The following is a 20,155-nucleotide window of genomic DNA, read 5'->3' as shown; positions in this document are numbered from 1 at the left end:
TACTCAAATTTTAATCAAATGAGAAATGAGACAAATATTGCCTTTTGTGAGCTGCGATAAATACATGAATACTAGCTCCAATACATGCTCACCCACACACAGGCATGGCAGATACATTCTCAGTTTTCACACACGTGCTCAAATCTGGCCATACACACCTACCACAGATACCGCTAAGCAGTGTGTAGCTACGGAGTCCAATTCAAGCTCATCACCCAAGGCTTTGCAAAGCTCCTCAGGTGGGTTTTTCAGTCACAGCTGAGTAGCCTGCGCTGCTGCAGCTACACAGGAGCAGCATCAGCACTAACTAGTTCAAAGCTGGCATGTATATGTTTGTCCAGGCTCAGTTCACACTACCATAGCCATATGTTTTGGTGCCAGCTCTGCCAAGCACAACCTCAGGCAGGCTCCTGCCTCCAGGTTAGTTTTCCAGTCACTTAGCATCTCTGGCATGCTTTAAGAAACTAAATCCATACACACATATTTTGTTAGGTATGTATGGATTACCACCTTTGCAGAGATAGAGGAAAAAAGACAGCTTCAAGGGTGCCTTCTCAGGCTCTCCCTTAAGTCAGTGGCAGAGAGCTGATCAAACTCGGGATCTGAATCCAGCTCATACTGTCTGATGACTGGGCAATGATGAATATTTCTCACATGAAGGACTCCATGGGCGTGCACACAATGAGGAATACGAAGAGTCTGCTAATTCAGCTTCTCATCTCTCCAACAGCGAGGACAGGCACAAAAATCACAAGCCTGCAGCTCCGTCCCACTCGCCTCCCCTGCCCTGAGCCCCTCAAAACTCTCACTGCTCCTGCTCAGTCCCTGAAGTTTGAATCCCACCCAAGGCACAGCCATGACGAACGCCTTCTGCAGTTGCCATAGTGACCAAGGCCTGCAACTGAACCAGGAATCAACGCCTGAAATGCCAAAACAGCTTGACCCACTTTGAAAAAAAATAATAGTAATAAATAATGCTTTACAGACCTAATTGACCAGAGCGCATTCAGGGCCTCACATACCCCTGCAGCGTGGCCTTTAGTAGATGGAACAGATGAAGTCAGGGACAGAACACAAACAAGCCCACCTAAGCAGCAGCCCCTTGCTCCTAGGTGAAACCCCTGCATGAAGTATATGAAAGCACAGAAGGCAGAGTACGTCTTCTTGGCTTATGTTCATGCTGTACCTAAGAGAAACACCTCGTCTTATGATCGGAGCTGCAGTAAAAATAACATGCGCAAGTGTGACGCGTCTAGAGAGAGGCCAAACTCTGTTCAGTCACACGGAGGACAAGCCTCGATACCTGGAGCTGCATAGTGAAGAATTGAGCTTTGCTTTAGGTGGTGGAAAAAGAATGAACATTTAGCAATGCCTGGACAAGCTACCTGGTCACACCCTACTCTGGACACTCCACAAAGCAAGGATGCAAAGCAAGACGCAAAAAGGCCAAACTTCCTCTTCCAACAGAATATTTCCTGTAAAAATTTGGACCAGCTGGTGAACAGGGACTTCAAGAAGCAGTAGCTTTTGGGAAAGGCTACAGTCTGTATTCCACAAGCTAAGCCTGAGACTTGTATAGCTATAAAGGAACCCTGAGGGCTCTCTGCAGTGCTCTATCAGAGAACTCAACAATAAACCTGACCTTGTTCGAGACTGTTAAATAAATTCTGCATGAATGACATTCAAGCCGTCTTGAATTGACATGAATGTCTGTCCATCCTACCAGATATTCTGAAATAATCATTCTGCCTGCCACTTCAATACAGCCATCTGGGCTTAAGACAGGCACCCTGCAACAGTTCTTTCCCAAACCACATGTGCCCCAATAGCCAGCAGCCATCCTCCAGACACAGCTTGCAGAAGAGCAGCGTCACAGTACCTGTGCCTACACTGTACAGCAGTGGCTTGTTGCTCTCCTCTCAGGTAGGGGTACACAGAGATTAAGACAACACACAGCAAATCCATTTGAATCTGCCAGTTGCAGGATGTGAGTTAGAATCTAGCCACACGTAATCACCATGTTACCAAGAGTACCAAAGGTTTTGTAACAAGGGCGGCTCCTCAGAACAAGTGGCAGCTTCAGGCACCCTGTGCTCCCTACCTTCGTTGTGATCACCAGCTTCTCAGATGGCAGCAGCAGATCAATAACACCATTTCCTGCAGTATATTTCTAAACCCCTTGGACTTCCTAAAGAAAGTCCTGATCTGGAAAGCTAATCGGCAGCCTCCAAGTCCACCCCAGTTCTCAAAAGAACTTGCTTTACAGAAGTAAGTCTGCTGAAGTTGCTCACATCTCCCTGCAGCCCACAGCACCTACCTGATACTAAGCTCTTCAAGGCCCAAAACTGGGCTTACTGTTGGGCTTAATTCTAGAAAGTGCAGGGCACTATTTCCCCAAACAAGCAGAGAACTTAAGCACATATTTAACTCTGTACATAGACCCACTGAAGTCTATGGGCTGTGCAAACAAAGTCAAGCCTGTGCTTACATGCTTCCCATAAACGAGAATGAAGGAGATTCTCAAGCATAAAACAGAACTCTACTGATAAAGCCTTGAAAAGAGCAGAAGAAGCTACAAGGTCAAGAAGGCACCTCAAGCCTGGCTGTAGTACAAAAGGAGTTAATTCTCCTCAGAAACAGCTAGTAAGAGGGTTAATTACGCCTACAAAGATAGACTGTATCACAGAAAAGTGACATCAGTGGAAAAAGATGAGATTCAGAAACTCATTATGCAGTCTACCAAGCAGCAAGCAGATGGTAACAACTTTTGGTCATCACCAACCTACACTCACTTCAAATTGATAATCCAAGAATGAAAACCTCCATATATCCTCAAGCAATTCCCTGGGCTTGCCATTGCTCTGCAAGCAATAACAAAATGCTCACTTAACTTACATCTCCCAGTAAAAAAGACATTAAATTAAAAAGCAATGACACCTGTAGGGCTGTACAGAAACTGAGCAGTGTTTCATGACAATTGCTTTAAAAAGAATAAGAAGAATAGTATACTTTCCACATGTTTTAACAGAAAAGTCGATCCTTGTCAAAGATCTACTCTGATTATTTTGATGTTTCACAGAATGGTGTCCCTCCTCCTAGGACATTCAATAGCATGTTTACATATTCATAAGAGAAAAATTAATGCAATTATTATGCTTCAGGGGATTAGAAAATCACTGCAAGCATCAGGAAGAAATTTGCCTTCTTCCCTGCACTGCAAGGTTGATCAAATGTATTATTAACGATGCCATTGTCTTTCTCTGAATCATCTGATACTGGTTACCACTAGAGACAAGACTATCAACTCTGATGGACAAACGGTCTGGTACCTTACAGAAACTCCCACTGTGCTGTGCTTGAAACAATCCCTCCGCTGCTCCCTTCCTACTTGGAGTTATTGCAAAAATCCCAAGAAAAAGTTGGAAAATGCTTTCAAAATAGAACAAGACAAATCTTAATAACTGTCAAGTAACACAACAGTCATAATTTAGAAAGCATGATTAATGTCCAGAGAACCAACACATGTTATAAATCACACACCATCACCATCACCCCTCCATCACACACAGATTAATATTATTCCGCTTGTTCCAAAGGAAGACAAACCACATGGAACAACTGAAGCTGATGGCATGCCTGTCTCAGACACAGCCCCAACATGGTCACCTGCACGTCACTCAGTCTACGGCTGTACATCCAAAGGAGGAACAGATACGGGCTTTGTTTCCTCTCCTCCCCACTGCAATGCCAATGGCTCTTGTAATTAACAGCAAGAATTACAATATCTGGTGCTGTCTTCAAAATCTTAGAGCCTAGAGATTTCTGCCCATCTCCTGGTATAACTTCATCAAGGCTACGTGCACCCCAGGACCTTATCCCGAGCACAGGTAGCGTCCCCCTGAACACATTGCAATCTTGTGGCAGAGGTTTTATAAACCACAGATTAAATGTCTAATGAAGCCTCACACCACATATTATCAGCGACAAAGCGGGGGTGGACAGGGATATTGTGTATCTCAGGAGAAGAAGACAAAGCTAGAGCTTTACGTCCTCCCACTCACCCCTGCTGCTCATCAGCATCAGCTTTCCTAAGTTAATGGAAGATGCTGTGATCTTCAAAGCTGGGATCAAATCGATTTCTTTTGCTCACGCCTTGATGTTTCACCCCTTTACCATTCTGAAAACAACAATGCATCAATTTTATGTTCCCTTACCCTGAGATCCTCCATGCAACCTCTCTCCTTTGCTCCTACCATGCAGCAGCACTGTCCAGCTGAAAGTTAAAAATAGAGAGGACCAAGGGCTGCAGCCGATACTGGGAAGAGCCAGACACCCTGAGTGCAAGAGTCACAGAGTCCTTTGTCCTGAGGACCTGGTTCAGGCCTGTCCCCCCACATGGCATACGCTCCCTTGCTTTGTCCAGCTTTCTGGTTTTCAGTGGCATGGCAGTTGCGGGCTTCCCATGGCAGAATCTTAGGCATCAGAAGTTACAGCACCGATGTAAAATATATCTCTGAGATTCAGCTTGAAGTTTCCTTCTATCCTACTGAGCCAAAATCACAAGCTCCATCCTAAATCTACCAGCTTCAACAGGAATAGATCCTCTTTACTGAATCAGTGCCATGATGGATAGGACAATGCTAGCTGCCAGTAATCTAAGAAAAAGCAATTTTGTAGTGAATGGGGATTCATCAGATTCTCACTGCCTATAACGACACACAGTGCAATGAGCCCTCATTTCCTACCGCGCTCGACTGCCCAAAAAAAAAAAAAATCCCACACCAAAAAAAAGCCACCTGTATAGACTCTGGAGGACAGCCTGAAAGAGTGCAAATAAAACAAATTCTGTCCCTCCCCATCACTGTAAATATATAAACACAGAGAGCAAAGCAGAACCAAGACATCAGTGTGCATGCTCCGAGCCCTTTTAAGAGCAAGGGAGCACATGGGCAAACAAATACACCATATTTCTGCAGCAGCTCCAGCTGCCCTCCTGTGACGCATGGCCAGTTCATCCAACTTCAACCCCCGTCTGCCTCCCTCCATATACCCAGATGTGAAGAGAGTAATAACTGCCCCTTTGGGGATGGGGGATGGGGGAGACAGTAGGCGTAAAGGGAAAAGGAGGAGGGGTGAGGGGAATGAAAGCAGAAAAAAAAAAAAAAAAAAATCCGATTTGCTAATCGGTTGTTTCAAACAATCGAAAAGGCTGCTTTAGCAATTCTGCTGCAGGAGAGGTAGGGCGCGTGCATGGGGGAGAACAAGGAAAAAAGGAATCGGCCTGTGGAAAAGAAACGAAGCATCTCTGCAACATGATGTCACGCTGTCTGCTTTCAAGTCCCCCAAACAGAAAGGAGCAGCAGCAGCAGCAACCAACATGGACTCCAGAGTTAATCTGCCTTGAAAGCGTATGTCTCAGAGGGTAGATCTGCTCGGCAAACCTGTGCTGAGCGCAGCACGTACAGCCCTTTGACTCCGTCTCACGCACATACATGCATACATGCACGCGTGTGCACACACGTTCGGAGACTGCAGACAGCACACGGACACAGGGGAGAGGAAGAGAGGCATCAGCAGAAGGAACAGGAGAGTAACACTAACCTGGTAGCCATTAGGGACCGTAGTGCAGCGCAGAGCAGCTAGGAATTCATTCATTCATGCACTTGCGTGTGGTGGGGGGAGAGCGAGGGTGGGCCAGCAGTGAGGTAGGAGGGTACTCACCTCCTGCACCATCTCCGAGCCCTTCTCAAAGGGAAGAGGGAGTAGGGGGTGCCAGGGGCTCCTCACGGGCACCCAGAGCCCCCTCTCTCAGCTGCCTTGCATGCTGCTCGGGCTCCTGCCATGGCTCAGCCTCCCTTCCTCCCCCCCACCCCGCTCTGTGTGGTTATGATTGATTGTGCGGCTCGACTGAGGTCTGCGCGCCTCTCCCCTGCGCTGCCAGCGCTTTCACGCACACTCCTGCACGCGCGCACACACACACACGCGTGCGCATGCACGCAGCCTGCGGGCTGCGCTTTACATAAGGGGGTTGCATTAATGCCTTCGGTACTCATGTCCGCCAGAGGAAAAGGGGAGAGCGCTCCTGCCATTTTTCCCAAGGTCCTCTGATTATACCTGCCACTTTTAGATGCTGTTCGTAAAGTTTGGCCAAGCCTACAAGTTAAGATCCTACAGGTTGAAAAAAATCATATTCCTCCTCCCTATGTACACACTAGACCATTCACACATGTTAGAGAAAGTTTTGAAACCTGTAAGCGTGTCAATGCAAGAACAGTCAGGAAAATTAAACCCTAATTAACTGGTAAAGTGGATTACCTAAACTGAATTAAACACCGCAAGGACACACTTGTTCAGAATTAAGGTGACCTCAACTCAATTTAGCTTGCTTCTTCTAGGAAGCTAATTCGGTTTCATTTTTTATGCCCATCCATGTGTAACCAGGCCTGGGATTTTTAAAGAAACATTATCAAGCAGGGTTTACGACAGCAGTATTAGTACACAGCCTTTCTTTGGGGGCCATACACACCACTGTATCCCTACACACCCGCTCATGTTTATGTCAGAATAAGGAGAAGGGTTTCAGACCCTCTCTCAAGGGCTCTCACAGTACAATATAAATTATGTAGCCTGAAGGATGAAAAAGAAGAGAGCAAAACAATCAACCAGCTTGCACTTTTCCTTTCAGTATATGACACCAGACCTCGTCTGTGCATGGAAATAGTGTAGAAGTGATCTGGAACAGATTCCTGTACCAACACCCTTGATTTGAAGCATTCTGGGTTCCTCTAGGGCTTTAAATGTGAAATAACTTTCCAGCATAGACAAGCCTTGAAAAGCACCCAGAGAAGCTCCTGCACCAGTGTGGCTACAGTAGTTTAAGATTTTACACCTTCTATTCCTCAGCAGCCTCTTCGGTATACCTTCTCATCACCCACCTCGGATGTTTATTTTCAGAGTTCCCTGTGGTATCAACTGAGCCAGGCAGGCAACTCTGGAGTATGGTTCAGAACACTTAAGTCAGGAGTCTGACTGCAGCCAGATGTAAATGCTGGACTTACTGCTCCCCACTGATAACAGAATGAGCTGTGCCTTAAGTGATGTAAATACTCACCACTTTGCCCTTTGCTTTCTTTTGTTTCATTTTACCCTTTCCATACACAGAGTTGACCATTTTCTCTTCTCTTTGGAATCAGTCACAGCTTTCAGTGCTAATGTCCCAACAGAGCATCTTTCCAAAAGGTTGATTATCCATCATTTTGCTATAATCAAAATCAGTGGGAGCAGGAGGTGCTCTGCTCTTAAGAATCAACGCTCTGCACAGCAGACTCATGCCACTATGCAATTCAAATGCTGCATGATTTTAAATTGAAAATGTTATCACCATACCCCTTTTTATCAGGATAGTACAACAGTACAATCATCTTTTTCATATTACTCGAAGAATACACGTGGGTTCACTGTGTATATAGCACTGTTTTAATAAATGCATTGCCCCATTAAGAGATCCATCAGCTTGACGTCAATTTTGTGACATCCCTCCTGTGAGCAAGCTTCTTCACCTTCTCTGTTTACAGTGCTGCCAATCACAAGCATTTAAAACACATCAACTTTCACCCCAAGCATACACCTGGCACACAAAATCTCATTTCATAAAAGCAAAACTGGGTTTTATTCCTCTGTCTTAGCACACATTTGTTCAGGTTGCATTCTCAAGGTCTTCTCTGCAGTCGTGGGAGAAACTTCTGTTAAAATGAGAGTTTCCCATATAATTACATATCTACAAGTGTTGGAGATTTACAAAGAGTACCAAACATAATGAATCCATAACACAATCACAAGAGCTGATAACAATACTTGTCGCTTCACCCAGTAACATCTGACTTCAGGCTTTAAATCTGCAAGTTCCCATAAGGATGGAGCTTTCTACCTATGTGGAAACGCACCGCCTCTAACTAGAGAAGTTGTAAAGCTTGGTAACAACTGACGATGAAGAGTTAGGGCCAAATCCCACACCATCTTGTCCTCACACACACTGGTCTTCTGCTAACAAAGAACTCTATTAATTTTGCAATGCCCCCTTCTCAAGACTTTAATCTCCAATTCATTGGACCATGTGTCAGTGTTTATGGGTAAACCTGGTGTGTTTTGCAAATGGAGAAATCCACATTTGGTGAGGTCTTGTGGTCCTCACCAAAAACATGGAAGTATTTCTCCAATACAAACCTACGGACGAACAAGCGTACAGCAAAATCTCATTATCCAGTCAGAAAAACCAAGGTGATCAGCAGAGCCACTCTAACTTGCACCTTGACTTTTCATTTTCATATGTGACCATTTCAAGTGCTTAGAAAAGTTTGTGAACTGGTGAATTTACAAACATGTTTAAAGAAAATGGCATGTAACATACAAGCTTTCCTATTCCCTGTGTCCGATGCAATGATACCTCCATGTCCAGGGGTGGTGATGATTCCCACTGAAACACTACATCTAGGACTGTATCCAGTTTCCATGCGTGAACAGTACAGATAAACTGGACAGGGTTCAGAGAAGAGCAACGAGCAATAAAGGTAGTAGCACTAAATCCATTCAACGCAAACTGGAGATCAAGGAATGACAAGCTTTACATGATCATCAATTGTTAATGATTGTCAAGTGTGATAACACCAGGTAACAGAGAAAAATGCAACAGTACCAAGTGCTGAAAGCTGAAGCCAGACAAATTCTGACTAGAGGAGAGAAACGCTTTTTTGGAAGTAAACAAAACTTACCACTGTAACTAATTCAGGGCTAAGTTATTCATCTGTGGCAAACAATATTACGCTAGGTTTTGTGTTTTGCTGAATACCGTTCTTTACCACAACCAGAATCAATTCAGGCAAGTTTTATACCTTGCATTCAACAGGACTTAGAAGAGAGATCTGAATGGTCCCATTTCATTTTACAGTCTATGAATCTTTCAGTGTTTTTTTTTTTTTTCTTATGACTTTCAAAGATGTATGAAAATAGTTGGAAGTGTGATTCTCAGCCTCTACATATTTTTGTATGTTTTGTCTGAATGACTACTAAGGTTTGAACAAGATAGTATTTTTCAATAGTCACACGAGAGCTACACTGACCCAAAGGCTCTGATGAAATTCAGTATAATGGCTACTTCAGATGTGGAACCATGGAGAACACGCAAAGGCTTAAAGCATGAAGTGGTGATGAAGTGGTAGGATAGATTCAATACATGAGTTTAAGACCTACCCACTCTTCAGACTGTCAGGAGAGAAGATGAATCAAAAGCAAAGTTCTGCTTCCAAAAACACTGTAAGAGCAGTAGTAAAAATGCACAACTGAGAAAAGCTTCTTCGGCTTATCTGGGGTGGTGTGCAAAAGGCAAAGTTATGGGTAACGTGAAAAATCACGCGACACCTCAAATGTTTTACCAACTTTATCAGATCTGCAAAATTCAACCCAGAACTCTCGGCAGGGCAAAAACTCTTGTTACATTTCTGGGTCTTTGCAGCACCATTCATGTCACTATGAAGGCAGCTTGCTTCATGGTGATAATTCTTTGATAATACTGCACCAAGAAGAGGGGCAGTATTCAGGGACGTTTAAGGAAGCTCTTCCAAACTTAAGCTACCAGTTCCTGTTTTGTTCAAGAGCTGCAGAACACATTTTATGTCAACTGGGTTTACTTGCACATGTGTCTCTCAGCCCTTGCCCTGGTACCGGTGTTAAAGAATCAAGACAAGCACTAGGGCATTATTTCATGTGTGAAGGACAGCTTTAGGAGGGCTTGAGTGCTGAGCTATTCACAGCACAATATGGTCACACACTGCAGCCCCAGATACTACAGGACTACCAAGCCCTGCAGGAAAGTGAAGAGTCATACATCACGAGCACTCCCTCCAAAGATGCTCTAATTCAGAGCATGCCTATCTGTGGCAGGCTCTTCAGTGTTTGTGCTGACAGCACGAGCTGCGTCTTTACTGCCTGCGGGGCTGGTTTTTCTATTCTACTGTCTCAGACCCAGCTATAACACAAGCATACTTATACATATTGCATCTCTCAGGTGAGAGGAAATGATGCGCTGTCCAAGTAATTAAAGCCCGGAGCTGACAATAGACACACACGAGACAGTCCAGTGCCTGAATGTCCAGGCCTACAGAGCAACAAGTGGGTTTGAGATAAACTCTATATCCAGCTAAAGCAGCCCTACCCTCCCTGTAAGCCACGCCAGGGACACAGAAACAAACAGCAGTCATTAAAAGTCTGCCTGCGAAATGGCTGGGAACAACAAGCACCTGGATTTCAAAACACATTAAGGTTTCTCATTTCCCCTTTCCCAATAATTCTTTGTCCACTTCTAACACCATCTATTCTGAAAACTTAAAGCCATTGAGACAGATATTCCCCAACACCTCTCCTTTTCAGCTGACTTCAGAACAGAATCGGGGAACACTTACACTTTCATAGCACTTCTGGCCTTGTGTTCAAAGAGACATAAGTAATGTCAAGAAAGCGTGTCCTCAGGGAGTACTCAGTGTAGTACTACAACCTCAAAATCTGCAAGTAGGATTAGCAGTAGCGGGTAACTGACACATCTGAATGGTAATTAATATTTTCCACAGGTTTAATTTTTTTTTGCTTGTACCACTGTTGGAGCACAGAATCTGCTTTTCTCCTAGACACCATCTTTAACTAAGAACCTTTTTTTAAATATGTTTTTGGATATCAAAATTCAAGATATATTGATATTTGCTTTTGAATGCACAGCACTGTACAGGCTGAGTTGTCCATCTGGGACATGTGGTTCTGTTTGCTAGCTCCTGCTCAGACCATGGAATGTCCTTCCAGCCTCCAGCATACAAAATGGGTGCTACTCTTCAAACCCCACAGTATTCTCACCCTATTAAGCAATAAGAAGCATTGTCAAAACTCTTCCTTCACCCTTGCAGAAAATGGGCTCCTAAACAGGTACCAGATCAAGCAAAAATCTTTTTAGAATGCTCTGAACTGACAATGGCATTTTCATGGAGCAAGATACAGTGGCTGCTAAGAGAGTGTGGATTCCTACAGTAGTGGGGGATGGAGGAGGCAGGCAATCATGTGCTCAAAGGCATGGGGAGGAAGAGGGGGAGGAGGAGAACAAGGAGAGAGAGAACAAAGTGTCAACATCTTAACTGGGACACACAAAGAGCCAGTTCTTAGTAAGAACTTAATCCAGGATTAACAAGAGGTCAGCTACCTCTGCAAGGAGACTGCACTAAAAGGAGCTAATTAGCTCTCCTTAATTGCACAAAAGAAACCACACAGAATTAAAGACATTCACAAGTAGCAGATCCCACCTCACCCAGGAAACAGAGCCCTACCTGTTGTCCTCAACACCATGCTCAAACAATCAGCACGTGGAAAGCCAAAAGCAGGAGAGGTGAAAAGATATTAGGAGAGGCTGTGGAGAGCTAGGCTCAGCATCCCCAAGTGAAGTGTTCGAGCAAGAGCGGGAGCCTACATCACACTGGACATGCACTTCAGCGTAGCCAGTATCTTTCTAGACAGTTTCTTCAGCAACCACTACCATCACATGTGGAACTGCCCAAGATCCCTACGGTAACTACAGCTATCACTTTCATAAAGAGTATTATCCATGAGGATATTTAATGCCATTTAGCCCTCTAATTCAATGCAACCTCTGAAAACGAGGAGGAAGGACAGCACAAGGGGAACCAGTCAGTTTTGCTCTGTAGGCCCAACTCTGCCCTACAGCTTGAGACCAGAGTCACATCCCAACATGGGTAGGCACTGCATCCTGGTCAGGGTAAGCAGAGAGCACACAGCAAATGCATCATGACTCATGGGCAGGTAACAGCTCCTGGCCTGGTAATCACTAGTTCAGGATGACGCAGTGGAAAAGGCTGGCTGAGCTGACCTCCCACAAATTCTCTGTCTTGAATTTCTAATCATATATTACAAAGACATTTACATATCCTTAAGTCCCTGCCAACTTCCACTTGATACTAAATCCATCTCTTTTTAACTCTGAAATCATTATATGCTCTGTTCTAGTGCACAGACGATAAGCTGGTGCATATTTTACCCCAGAAGCACTTGTGCTGCACTGACAGATAATGTATACATCAGCCCGTGTACTTGAAAATGAAGATTAACAAGCACATCAATAACACTAACAGACGTCTCTGAGATCAAGCACTAATAAAAGCAACTCCCACACGTATTTGTTTTACAGCACCATGCTGAAGGCTGGGCAGCTTGCAGACAGACAGGGCCCTCACCCTGAGGAGCTTACTTAGGTCTTACTTAAGCAAGACTTCATGCGTACAGTGAAAGGCATGAAGATGAGAGGCCGCACTGATTTCAAACCCTACTGCAGTGAAGGGAGCCACCTGTGACCTCCAGGGTCTGAGTGCACCCCAGATGCAAGAGCAGTGCCTAGTTTAAGAGAGGATGAAGAGAAAAGCAAAACAACAGATTGACCAGGGAAAGACTATCATACGCACAACGAAAAATCACAACCGAAGCAGGACATCACCCACTAATTACAGGTCCCTACGGTATCGTTATAGTACTGCCTCCTATGTATCCTTTCGGGATGGAGTTAAATATCATGCCATTGTACTTTCAGTTACACTGCAAAGGTAGCCACCAGGGGTCAAGCCACAGCAAAATTTCATCCCAAACCCAACACAAACAAATTACGTTCTTTGGATACCACTCTGAATACGAAAAAGCCACATCCCTCTCATATGCTGTTCCTGTGCAAGCTCAGCACAAAGACAGAATTCCCTGACATCTGGATAAAGCTTCAATAGCTGCCATTGGAGAGAGCAAAATGCACATCGGCTGTTCTGTACCAGGGGCTGGACTACACCCGGTCTCCTGGTACAGACATGCCCCACTCCTTCAATCCCCTCCGCTTTCTATTCCATGCTGCGCTGGGCTGGAACAGCTCACACCCATTAGTAGATTTAGGAACAGAAGGAAGAGGAAAAGGGCCCTAAAAGGGTCTGATTTCTTTCTTTAGCACGGGCTGGAGCAGTGTGCGCTTCTATGTCATATAACAGTTACAGTTATGCCGGCTGCTTCATTCCTCCAGACTGTTCCAATCTCTTTATTCCAACCAAAATCAGCCTTCTAAAAGCTTTCCCCCAAAGCACTACCCATGACAACCTTCAGGTTCCTCCCGAGCTACTTCTGATTTGCAGTCCCAAAACCCATTCACACACATTAGATTCACTCTTGCTTGACCCTTTCTTCCAGGATGGGCTCAGATTCCTGTAATCTGGGATCACACAGAATCTGGGCTCAACCCAGGAACTCACTAACACCACTAAACTGCTACTCAGACCAGCCCCTACTCCCATGAAGACAAGACATTGCTCCATAAGAGTCTTGCTCAGCTTCTCCCCACACACCCCTATCCCTTCCACCCCACTTAGATTTCTCCGTCAAACCCTCTGTACCTCCGGCCCAGCCCTGCACTGCATCAGGGCATCCTTTTTCCTGAGGAACTGCCTGAACTCACAATGCATGCACAAACACAAAGGAACCTGCATCCACACGAAGGAGTCCTCCTGCCTGCCCGGGAGACAAAAAAGGAAGGGCTAAATGATTGCATCGCCACCTGTTACCACATCGCATTTCCCGGGGCGCAGCTGCGTGTCTTCCCTGCTCCTCTGCTCTCCGATTCTGAAACCACCATTTAAACTGCAGACAGAAGCAATTTTGCTGGGGGAGAGATCATTAAACCATTCAAGAATCTTACTGCTCCGATGCATTTTATGGTCTCAAAAGTAGTAGACAAAAAGATTCCCCGCTCTGATAACAGCTTGGCATGGCTGAAACAAAGCCTTCTTTGCGACTTGCTACCCAGCTTTGGCATCTGAACTGGCTGCTGCCCACTAGAAAGAAAAGTACCCACTGTCTCTTTAAGAATGCCCTGCAGCCCACATCAGTAGAGCTCCGTTAACCCTGGCTGCTCCACGCTCCATTCACTGATGACAGCCATGAAATTTCAGGATGACTTCTCTTCTCCTGCTTTTACCTACCTGTTCTACTGCCCTGGTACAGCTTCTCCATGCTGTTGCATGTCCCTGGCATCCCAAACATTTTTGCAGGGGCACTTGAGCGCAGCTTTATTAAATATCCCTGTACTCCCCGCTATAAAAACCACCAGGGAGTATTTCTGTGATGACAAAGGAGCAGAGCAGTCAGCGTGGACCCAAGTATCCCAGTTACTTCTAAATTCAACTTCTTCACCCCCACACAAAGCACTCTTCTCTGACTACTTAGTCATTTCTACAGACATACTAACTCTTCATCTTGGTGAGCTAGAGGGACTACACACCCTTCTCTAAATCTTACCTGACACTACACAACCATCTGCTTCCCTGATACAACAGCAGGTAGCACAGCCAGCAACAGGAGAAATATTTGCCTTCAACACGTGGGTATTTTTAAATATAAACTCTTTGAAAGGCCCTCTTCTACAGGGAGGTTATAAAACGCAGAAGGTAATAATGTGACTCATATTGAGAGTGTATATAAACACACATACAAAAACCTGCCTCACAAGAAAAATAAACGGAGACTGTGACTGTTTCTCTTCTGGGCAAAGCATGAAGAACACTACCCTACCGCTGTCCTTGATTTTGCACCTACTCCAAAAAAGCATAATGGATGAAACAGAAAGTCATGCCCACCAACTCAAAGAACTGAGAAAGCAAGAAAGCAGCACAGCTCGACAGTGCGCAGGGTAAGAGCGCAAAGCAAGTTAGACGTTCTTGAAACGTGGTGCAGGAAAGACTAACATGATTCAGAGCTGCATAGTCTGAGCAATCCTATCTCATGGAAGGTGATAAAATATTTGCTCTCTATGATCAGTTAATCTCTACAAGGAACTTTATTATAAGGGTGCTACATAGCCAGAGGGATATTCTTATGGAGCAATAAGTTCAAAGAAAAGAAAAACATCACAGAATTCCTGAGGCTCGTTTATAAAACAAAACTTGAAGGGAAGTGAAGCGGTCAACAAATATTTGAAGAATGTAAATACCAAAAAGAAAGAGAAGCTGTATTAAAAGGTTTTATAGCAATGAGTAATGCGATTATGCTAAATTGAGGGAAAAAACTACACTGATGTCAAGTTCTTGCAGTCAAGAGCATGAGAGAAGTGGTATAAACCCATTCACTTGCCACATTTATAAACAGCATTAGGTAACCACTGATGAAGACAGAACAGGGAACTGGCCCACATTGGCAGGACCACGTATCAATTCCATCAAGTTTTTTTCTGCCTCTAGTTCTGCTTTCCACAATTTTCCAATCGGCAGCAGCCCAGTCCCACAACTCCTCGGTTACTGCTGTTTGCTAGCCATGCAAGACTCTAAGGTTTGCATTTGGGTGGTGTTACAGCTGTTGGAGCACTACAGTTTAGAGAATTGCTTTCACTTGCCATATTTTTGTTCCCAAAACCTCCATGTGAAACGTATCCATACAGTTTTGAGCTTCATGAGGGAAATCTTGCAAAGCAACATCTAAATCATCGGAAGTTCTTAATCTGGGCTGTGATCCTTGAAAGAATAAATGTCCTTATGACAATTACGTTCTTTCCAAATATGAGCAAGACAGGTTGCTTTGAGGCAATTATATGGATCCAGCCTGCAACTTTGGACAAATCATCTATGAGAAGTGCAGGGATATGGCTGGCCAGTTTGCATTTCTGATGCTAGCTAGACTATACTAGCATCAGTATAGTTTGCTCTATCCAAAGAACTGTTTTAAGCTATAACAATTTTTGCTCACCTAGGCTAAGCTTCTAGTAGGCAAGTTTTCTAGCACACCTCCATTAATAATCATGGTAAAGTTACCAATGCTTTTAATCTCCTTGTTTCTCATCTGCAAACCAAGGCTAATCATAGAATGGTTTGAGTTGGAAGTTGGACCTTCGAAGATTATCTAGTCAAACCCCCCTGCCATGGGCAGGAACATCTTCCACTAGATCAGGTTGCTCAAAGCCCCATCCAGCCTGGCCTTGAACACTTCCAGGGATGGTGCACCCACAGCTTCTCTGGGCAACCTCTTCCAGTGTCTCACCACCCGCATTGTAATACATTTCTTCCTGTGTCTAATCTAAACTTACTGTCTTTCAGTTTAGAACTGTTGCCCCTTGTCCTTTCTTCTACCTTTCGTTCATCTTGCCTGTTTAGGATGTAAGCTCTTCAGAACAGCCTCTAGAGGTGTGCATGAAAATCTCCTAGCACAGCAGTGCCCTTCTTTTAAGAGCCTCTCTCACTGTAAAACAACGCAATCTTATAAACAGATCCATTTCCAAAATCGGTTGTGCTATTACCTGTCTTTGAAACAGAAACTCTGAAAAATCAATAGGGAACTTATTCTTTCTGTTGGAAACATAATATAACAGGCATTTGAAGCAATGATGTAGTTTTACTGCCTTGAACCAGCTGCTGAATATTGCTCAGATTCTCTAAGCTCCAACCCCTAGACACATACCTTCTTTTCATGGCCTAAACTAAGCAACAGTTTGCCTCCCAAACCTCATTCCTAAAATGTACATCAGGTTGAAGGCCACCGCACAAGTACACCATTTCTTAACAGCTGACAGCTCTAAAAAAAATAAATTCCAGTTTAGAGGGCTGCACAGCCACAACCCAATCTCCTCATGAGCAGAGGGCACTGCTTTCGGACCTCTATGGCTGCTTTATTTCTATTCCTCCAAGGTCAGAAATACACCAAAATTACAGCTCTTTCTACCGGCTTTCTAAAATGCTTCTGTCTCCAGTGGCAACCTTTTAATTCACAGCACTTGATATGTCATCACTACACAAGTAAGGGATGAGACCTTGCAAACGATTTCTCTGGAATCCTCAGACCTTGCCATCTCTTCCTCCTGTCATTTAAACACAGGCTTGTTTGCTTAGTATTTCATTAAAGGAACGATTCTAGTTAGAGAGAGCTGTTCTTACACTAAAAATCAACAAGTCGCCCTTCCTCCTCCCCTCACAGCTAATTTGGTGCCTTAAATTAGATGCATATACAGACATTTTTTTCTGTTATCCAACCTTTGCTACTCCTGAATATACACCACCTTCTTCCTCCCCAGCTCTTCTTCATTCAACTAATTTTCTCCTCCATTTTCCTTCTTTCAGTTCCAAGGCCTGAAATTAGGTGCAGTCAAGCCACATTCTTCCAAAGCTGGTATTCCAAGTGGTTTGAAAATTTTTCAAAATATACACACCAAATAGATATCTCCCCCTCCCACCAAATAAAACCCCAAATCCCTCCTTCACTGGTCCTTTGCCATATGCACAGAGCAGCTGCAACGCTGCCAAATGAGGATGGCAGCATTTTACATCTTGTGTTAGTTGTAAAAAGCAGAGCGTCTACCCCCAGGTCACTTGGCTGTGACCGCAGAGAGCATTCTGTGCAGGGAAAATGGTTATGGAGAATAAACCACTGGAAAATGTAAAGTATAATCAACAGCGCAGACCTAAAACTGGCCAAACGGAAAAATTTAGTAAAGGAGAAGCTCAGATAACATTCCACCATCTTGTATTCAGCATGTGGCTCTACAAGAGCATACAGGAGTTACAGAAGGAAGAGAAGAGCTACTGATTTATGTACAGCACTTGTTTTGGTCCCTTCATTTCCTAAACTTAGCTATTTTATACTTAGATACTAGTACTGCTACTGTATCTCAATTTATATAATTTACTTTCACCAGATTCAAAATACTGAAATGAACAGTTACCATTTATAAGAAGTATCAATTATAATAATAATGGTATTCTGCCATTAAGATGCACTTTCTAACCAGGACTGAAATCAGATGCATGCAAGGGAAGATCCAAGGATAAACACAGCAGCTGCTTAATCAACCAAAGGCATACCACTAACTAGTTTAGAATAGAGAGCAAAGAAGAGTCCTGCTCCCAAGGGGAATTTCAGTTGGCAAATGTGATTAAGCAAAAGGGATCTTGACCATGACACAGCAATTCTTGCATAACATGCCACAAAAGCTCAGATGAGAACATTTGGCTCTTTCAGACCTTGACCATGCCCGCTTGCTGAGCAGAATAGCCCTGATCTAGCAGAAATTTTACGTATGTGAGTGTTTCCTAACTATTAACAGAAGCGGGGTGAATCACGTGCTTACAAATTGCGGAACGCTTTTCTATATACCCCTTTTAGCACTTGTCACATGTGAATATCAAACTGCTTCAGTGAGAGGGAGCATACAGGGAGAAGGAAGGGAGGAACGGTACGTCCCATTTTGCAGACATGGAAACTGGGGCAGAGGCAAGTTCATGATACAACCAGTCATTGACAGATCCAGGCATATAACTGGCTTCTTGTGACTTCCAGCTCCGATAGCCAGGACCTCGCTTCTCATCTGAAGGGACCAAGCAGTTAAATAGCACACTCAGTCTCAGCTCCACACTTAGGCTGAGAGAGAAGAAAAAAAAGTATCTGCTAAATGTTTTCTACAGCCTCTTCTTGACTGAATTTGCCTCTTTCCATGCTTTTTCCTCCTGCACACGTGAGGAGAAGAATCTCTAGAAAAGCCTCACTGCAACCTCAGTCATCTCAACTTAAGGCCCTGAGCAAGCAATGGCTGCAGGATTCCAGAACAGTTCCAAGCAGTTTGCCCTTCACTTGACATTTGTGAGGCTGCTGAAGGACTAGAGGGAGCGCGAGGCGATTTCACCATCTGATAAGCAGAAAAGGCAATTTTAGAGCAAAACAAATGATTAGGATTCAATTAGCCAAAATAATCTGCAGCCCAAGGAGAAACCTGAAGGAGATATTTTGAGTGTCGGGAGCAAGCTCTGCAAAGCACAGCGTCTTCGTGGCGTACATCAAAAAACTCTTCTCTCTAGTTGCCCTCAGAGAGGTTTCAGTAAGCACATATATCTATTAGAGAACAAAATGACGCATGTTTATCCGATTTTAAATCAAAAATTGATGTCAAAAGCATACCACATAACAAATAAACAAAAAAACCCTAAAGGGGTACTTTTGCCAGTCTATCGTCACACAGAGCTACAGCAAACCAAATCTCAGATCAAGGGCTTCATGACGACTCAGGCAGTTTATCTTCAAATAGTCTCCTTCCTCTGTAATTTTGTATTCTTTACTCGTACCATATTACCACTGGAAGTATTAATTCAGTGTGGCAGTGTGCAGTCCAGGACAAAAATTGCTAACAAGCTGATCTCGGTTCTCTTTCTGGCTCAGTTAGTGACTACGAGTACAGTCTGGCCAAGTGAGTTGCAGGCCAGATTTTCCCTTGACATTAGTGCACTTGGATTAGGCTTCTAACTGCTTACTATCACTCCCCGCTACTGAAAAGCCCAGATAAATTCGCACAAAACCTGCTGCTAACGACTTCAATGAAACCATTGACAAAATAAATCTTCCAATACTGCTCAAAGTTGTTCTTCGGGTCGCTTTGCACGACATCGTAATGTTTCCTCCTGTTGAGAGAGAAAGGATAGAAACTGTACTTTATGGACAGAGGTTCAGTCAAATTGTTCAGAATATTCTGGATGCAGGGAGAGACGAGCGACCTATTAATACAGTTTCCTTTTCCTACCGCACCGACAGCAAACGGAAACGTTCTGAATCCTAAGATCCATTTGCAGAATTTATAAGGAGTGAAAGCCTCTTCTTTCCAAAAATGCTAGAGCCATATTTATATGTATATGGGTCACCTTTGATGGTTCTTAGTGCAGGATTAGCAGCACCTATTTCTTCCTTGTGAATAAAAAGCACAAAGAAGAAACATGTAGATGCAGAAGACCTGACGAAGACAGAGGAAATACGAACACTGAAACACAACATTTTAACCTGTAAACGTGAGGGTCAAACAGCACAATTATGTAACTCCACTGGAACTGTTTTGCTAGCCTTCTCCAAAAAACTGAGGAAGAATTGATTTGAAAATTCATCTTTCATTTGCACGCAATAGAACGAAGTTAATTTTCATTGCACACAGTAGCTTTTTAAGTCTCTGCAGTATCGATATGAAATTGAAAGTTATTTAAATGACATCATCATTTCACTGCGCAGTTAAAGAGGCAAGGATCCCAAACACCCACGTTTGTCACTCTTCTGTATCACAGCAAGT

General features: G+C 43.9%; 1 protein-coding gene across 7 annotated transcripts in view; it reads right to left on the bottom strand.

Moving 5' to 3' along the window:
* Nucleotides 1-20,155, bottom strand: part of GRAMD1B (GRAM domain containing 1B) — a 100,974-nt gene that overhangs the window by 39,858 nt on the left and 40,961 nt on the right. Inside the window, exon 1 of one of the 7 annotated variants that reach the window (XM_075116409.1) lies at nucleotides 5,602-5,882. The exons of 5 other annotated variants lie outside the window; for them this stretch is intronic. In XM_075116409.1, coding sequence (XP_074972510.1) covers nucleotides 5,602-5,612 — 11 coding nt within the window. In that variant the 5' untranslated portion in view covers nucleotides 5,613-5,882. Of the gene's footprint in view, nucleotides 1-5,601; nucleotides 5,883-20,155 lie in introns of those variants that run through there. One more of the 7 variants, XM_075116411.1, reaches the window with a different exon arrangement.

This window comes from Phalacrocorax aristotelis, chromosome 22 (genome assembly GCF_949628215.1).
Source record: "Phalacrocorax aristotelis chromosome 22, bGulAri2.1, whole genome shotgun sequence".
NCBI classification, from domain to species: domain Eukaryota; kingdom Metazoa; phylum Chordata; class Aves; order Suliformes; family Phalacrocoracidae; genus Phalacrocorax; species Phalacrocorax aristotelis.
The sequence above is the reverse complement of the archived record's forward strand: the minus strand, read 5'-3'. Positions and strand labels throughout refer to the sequence as shown.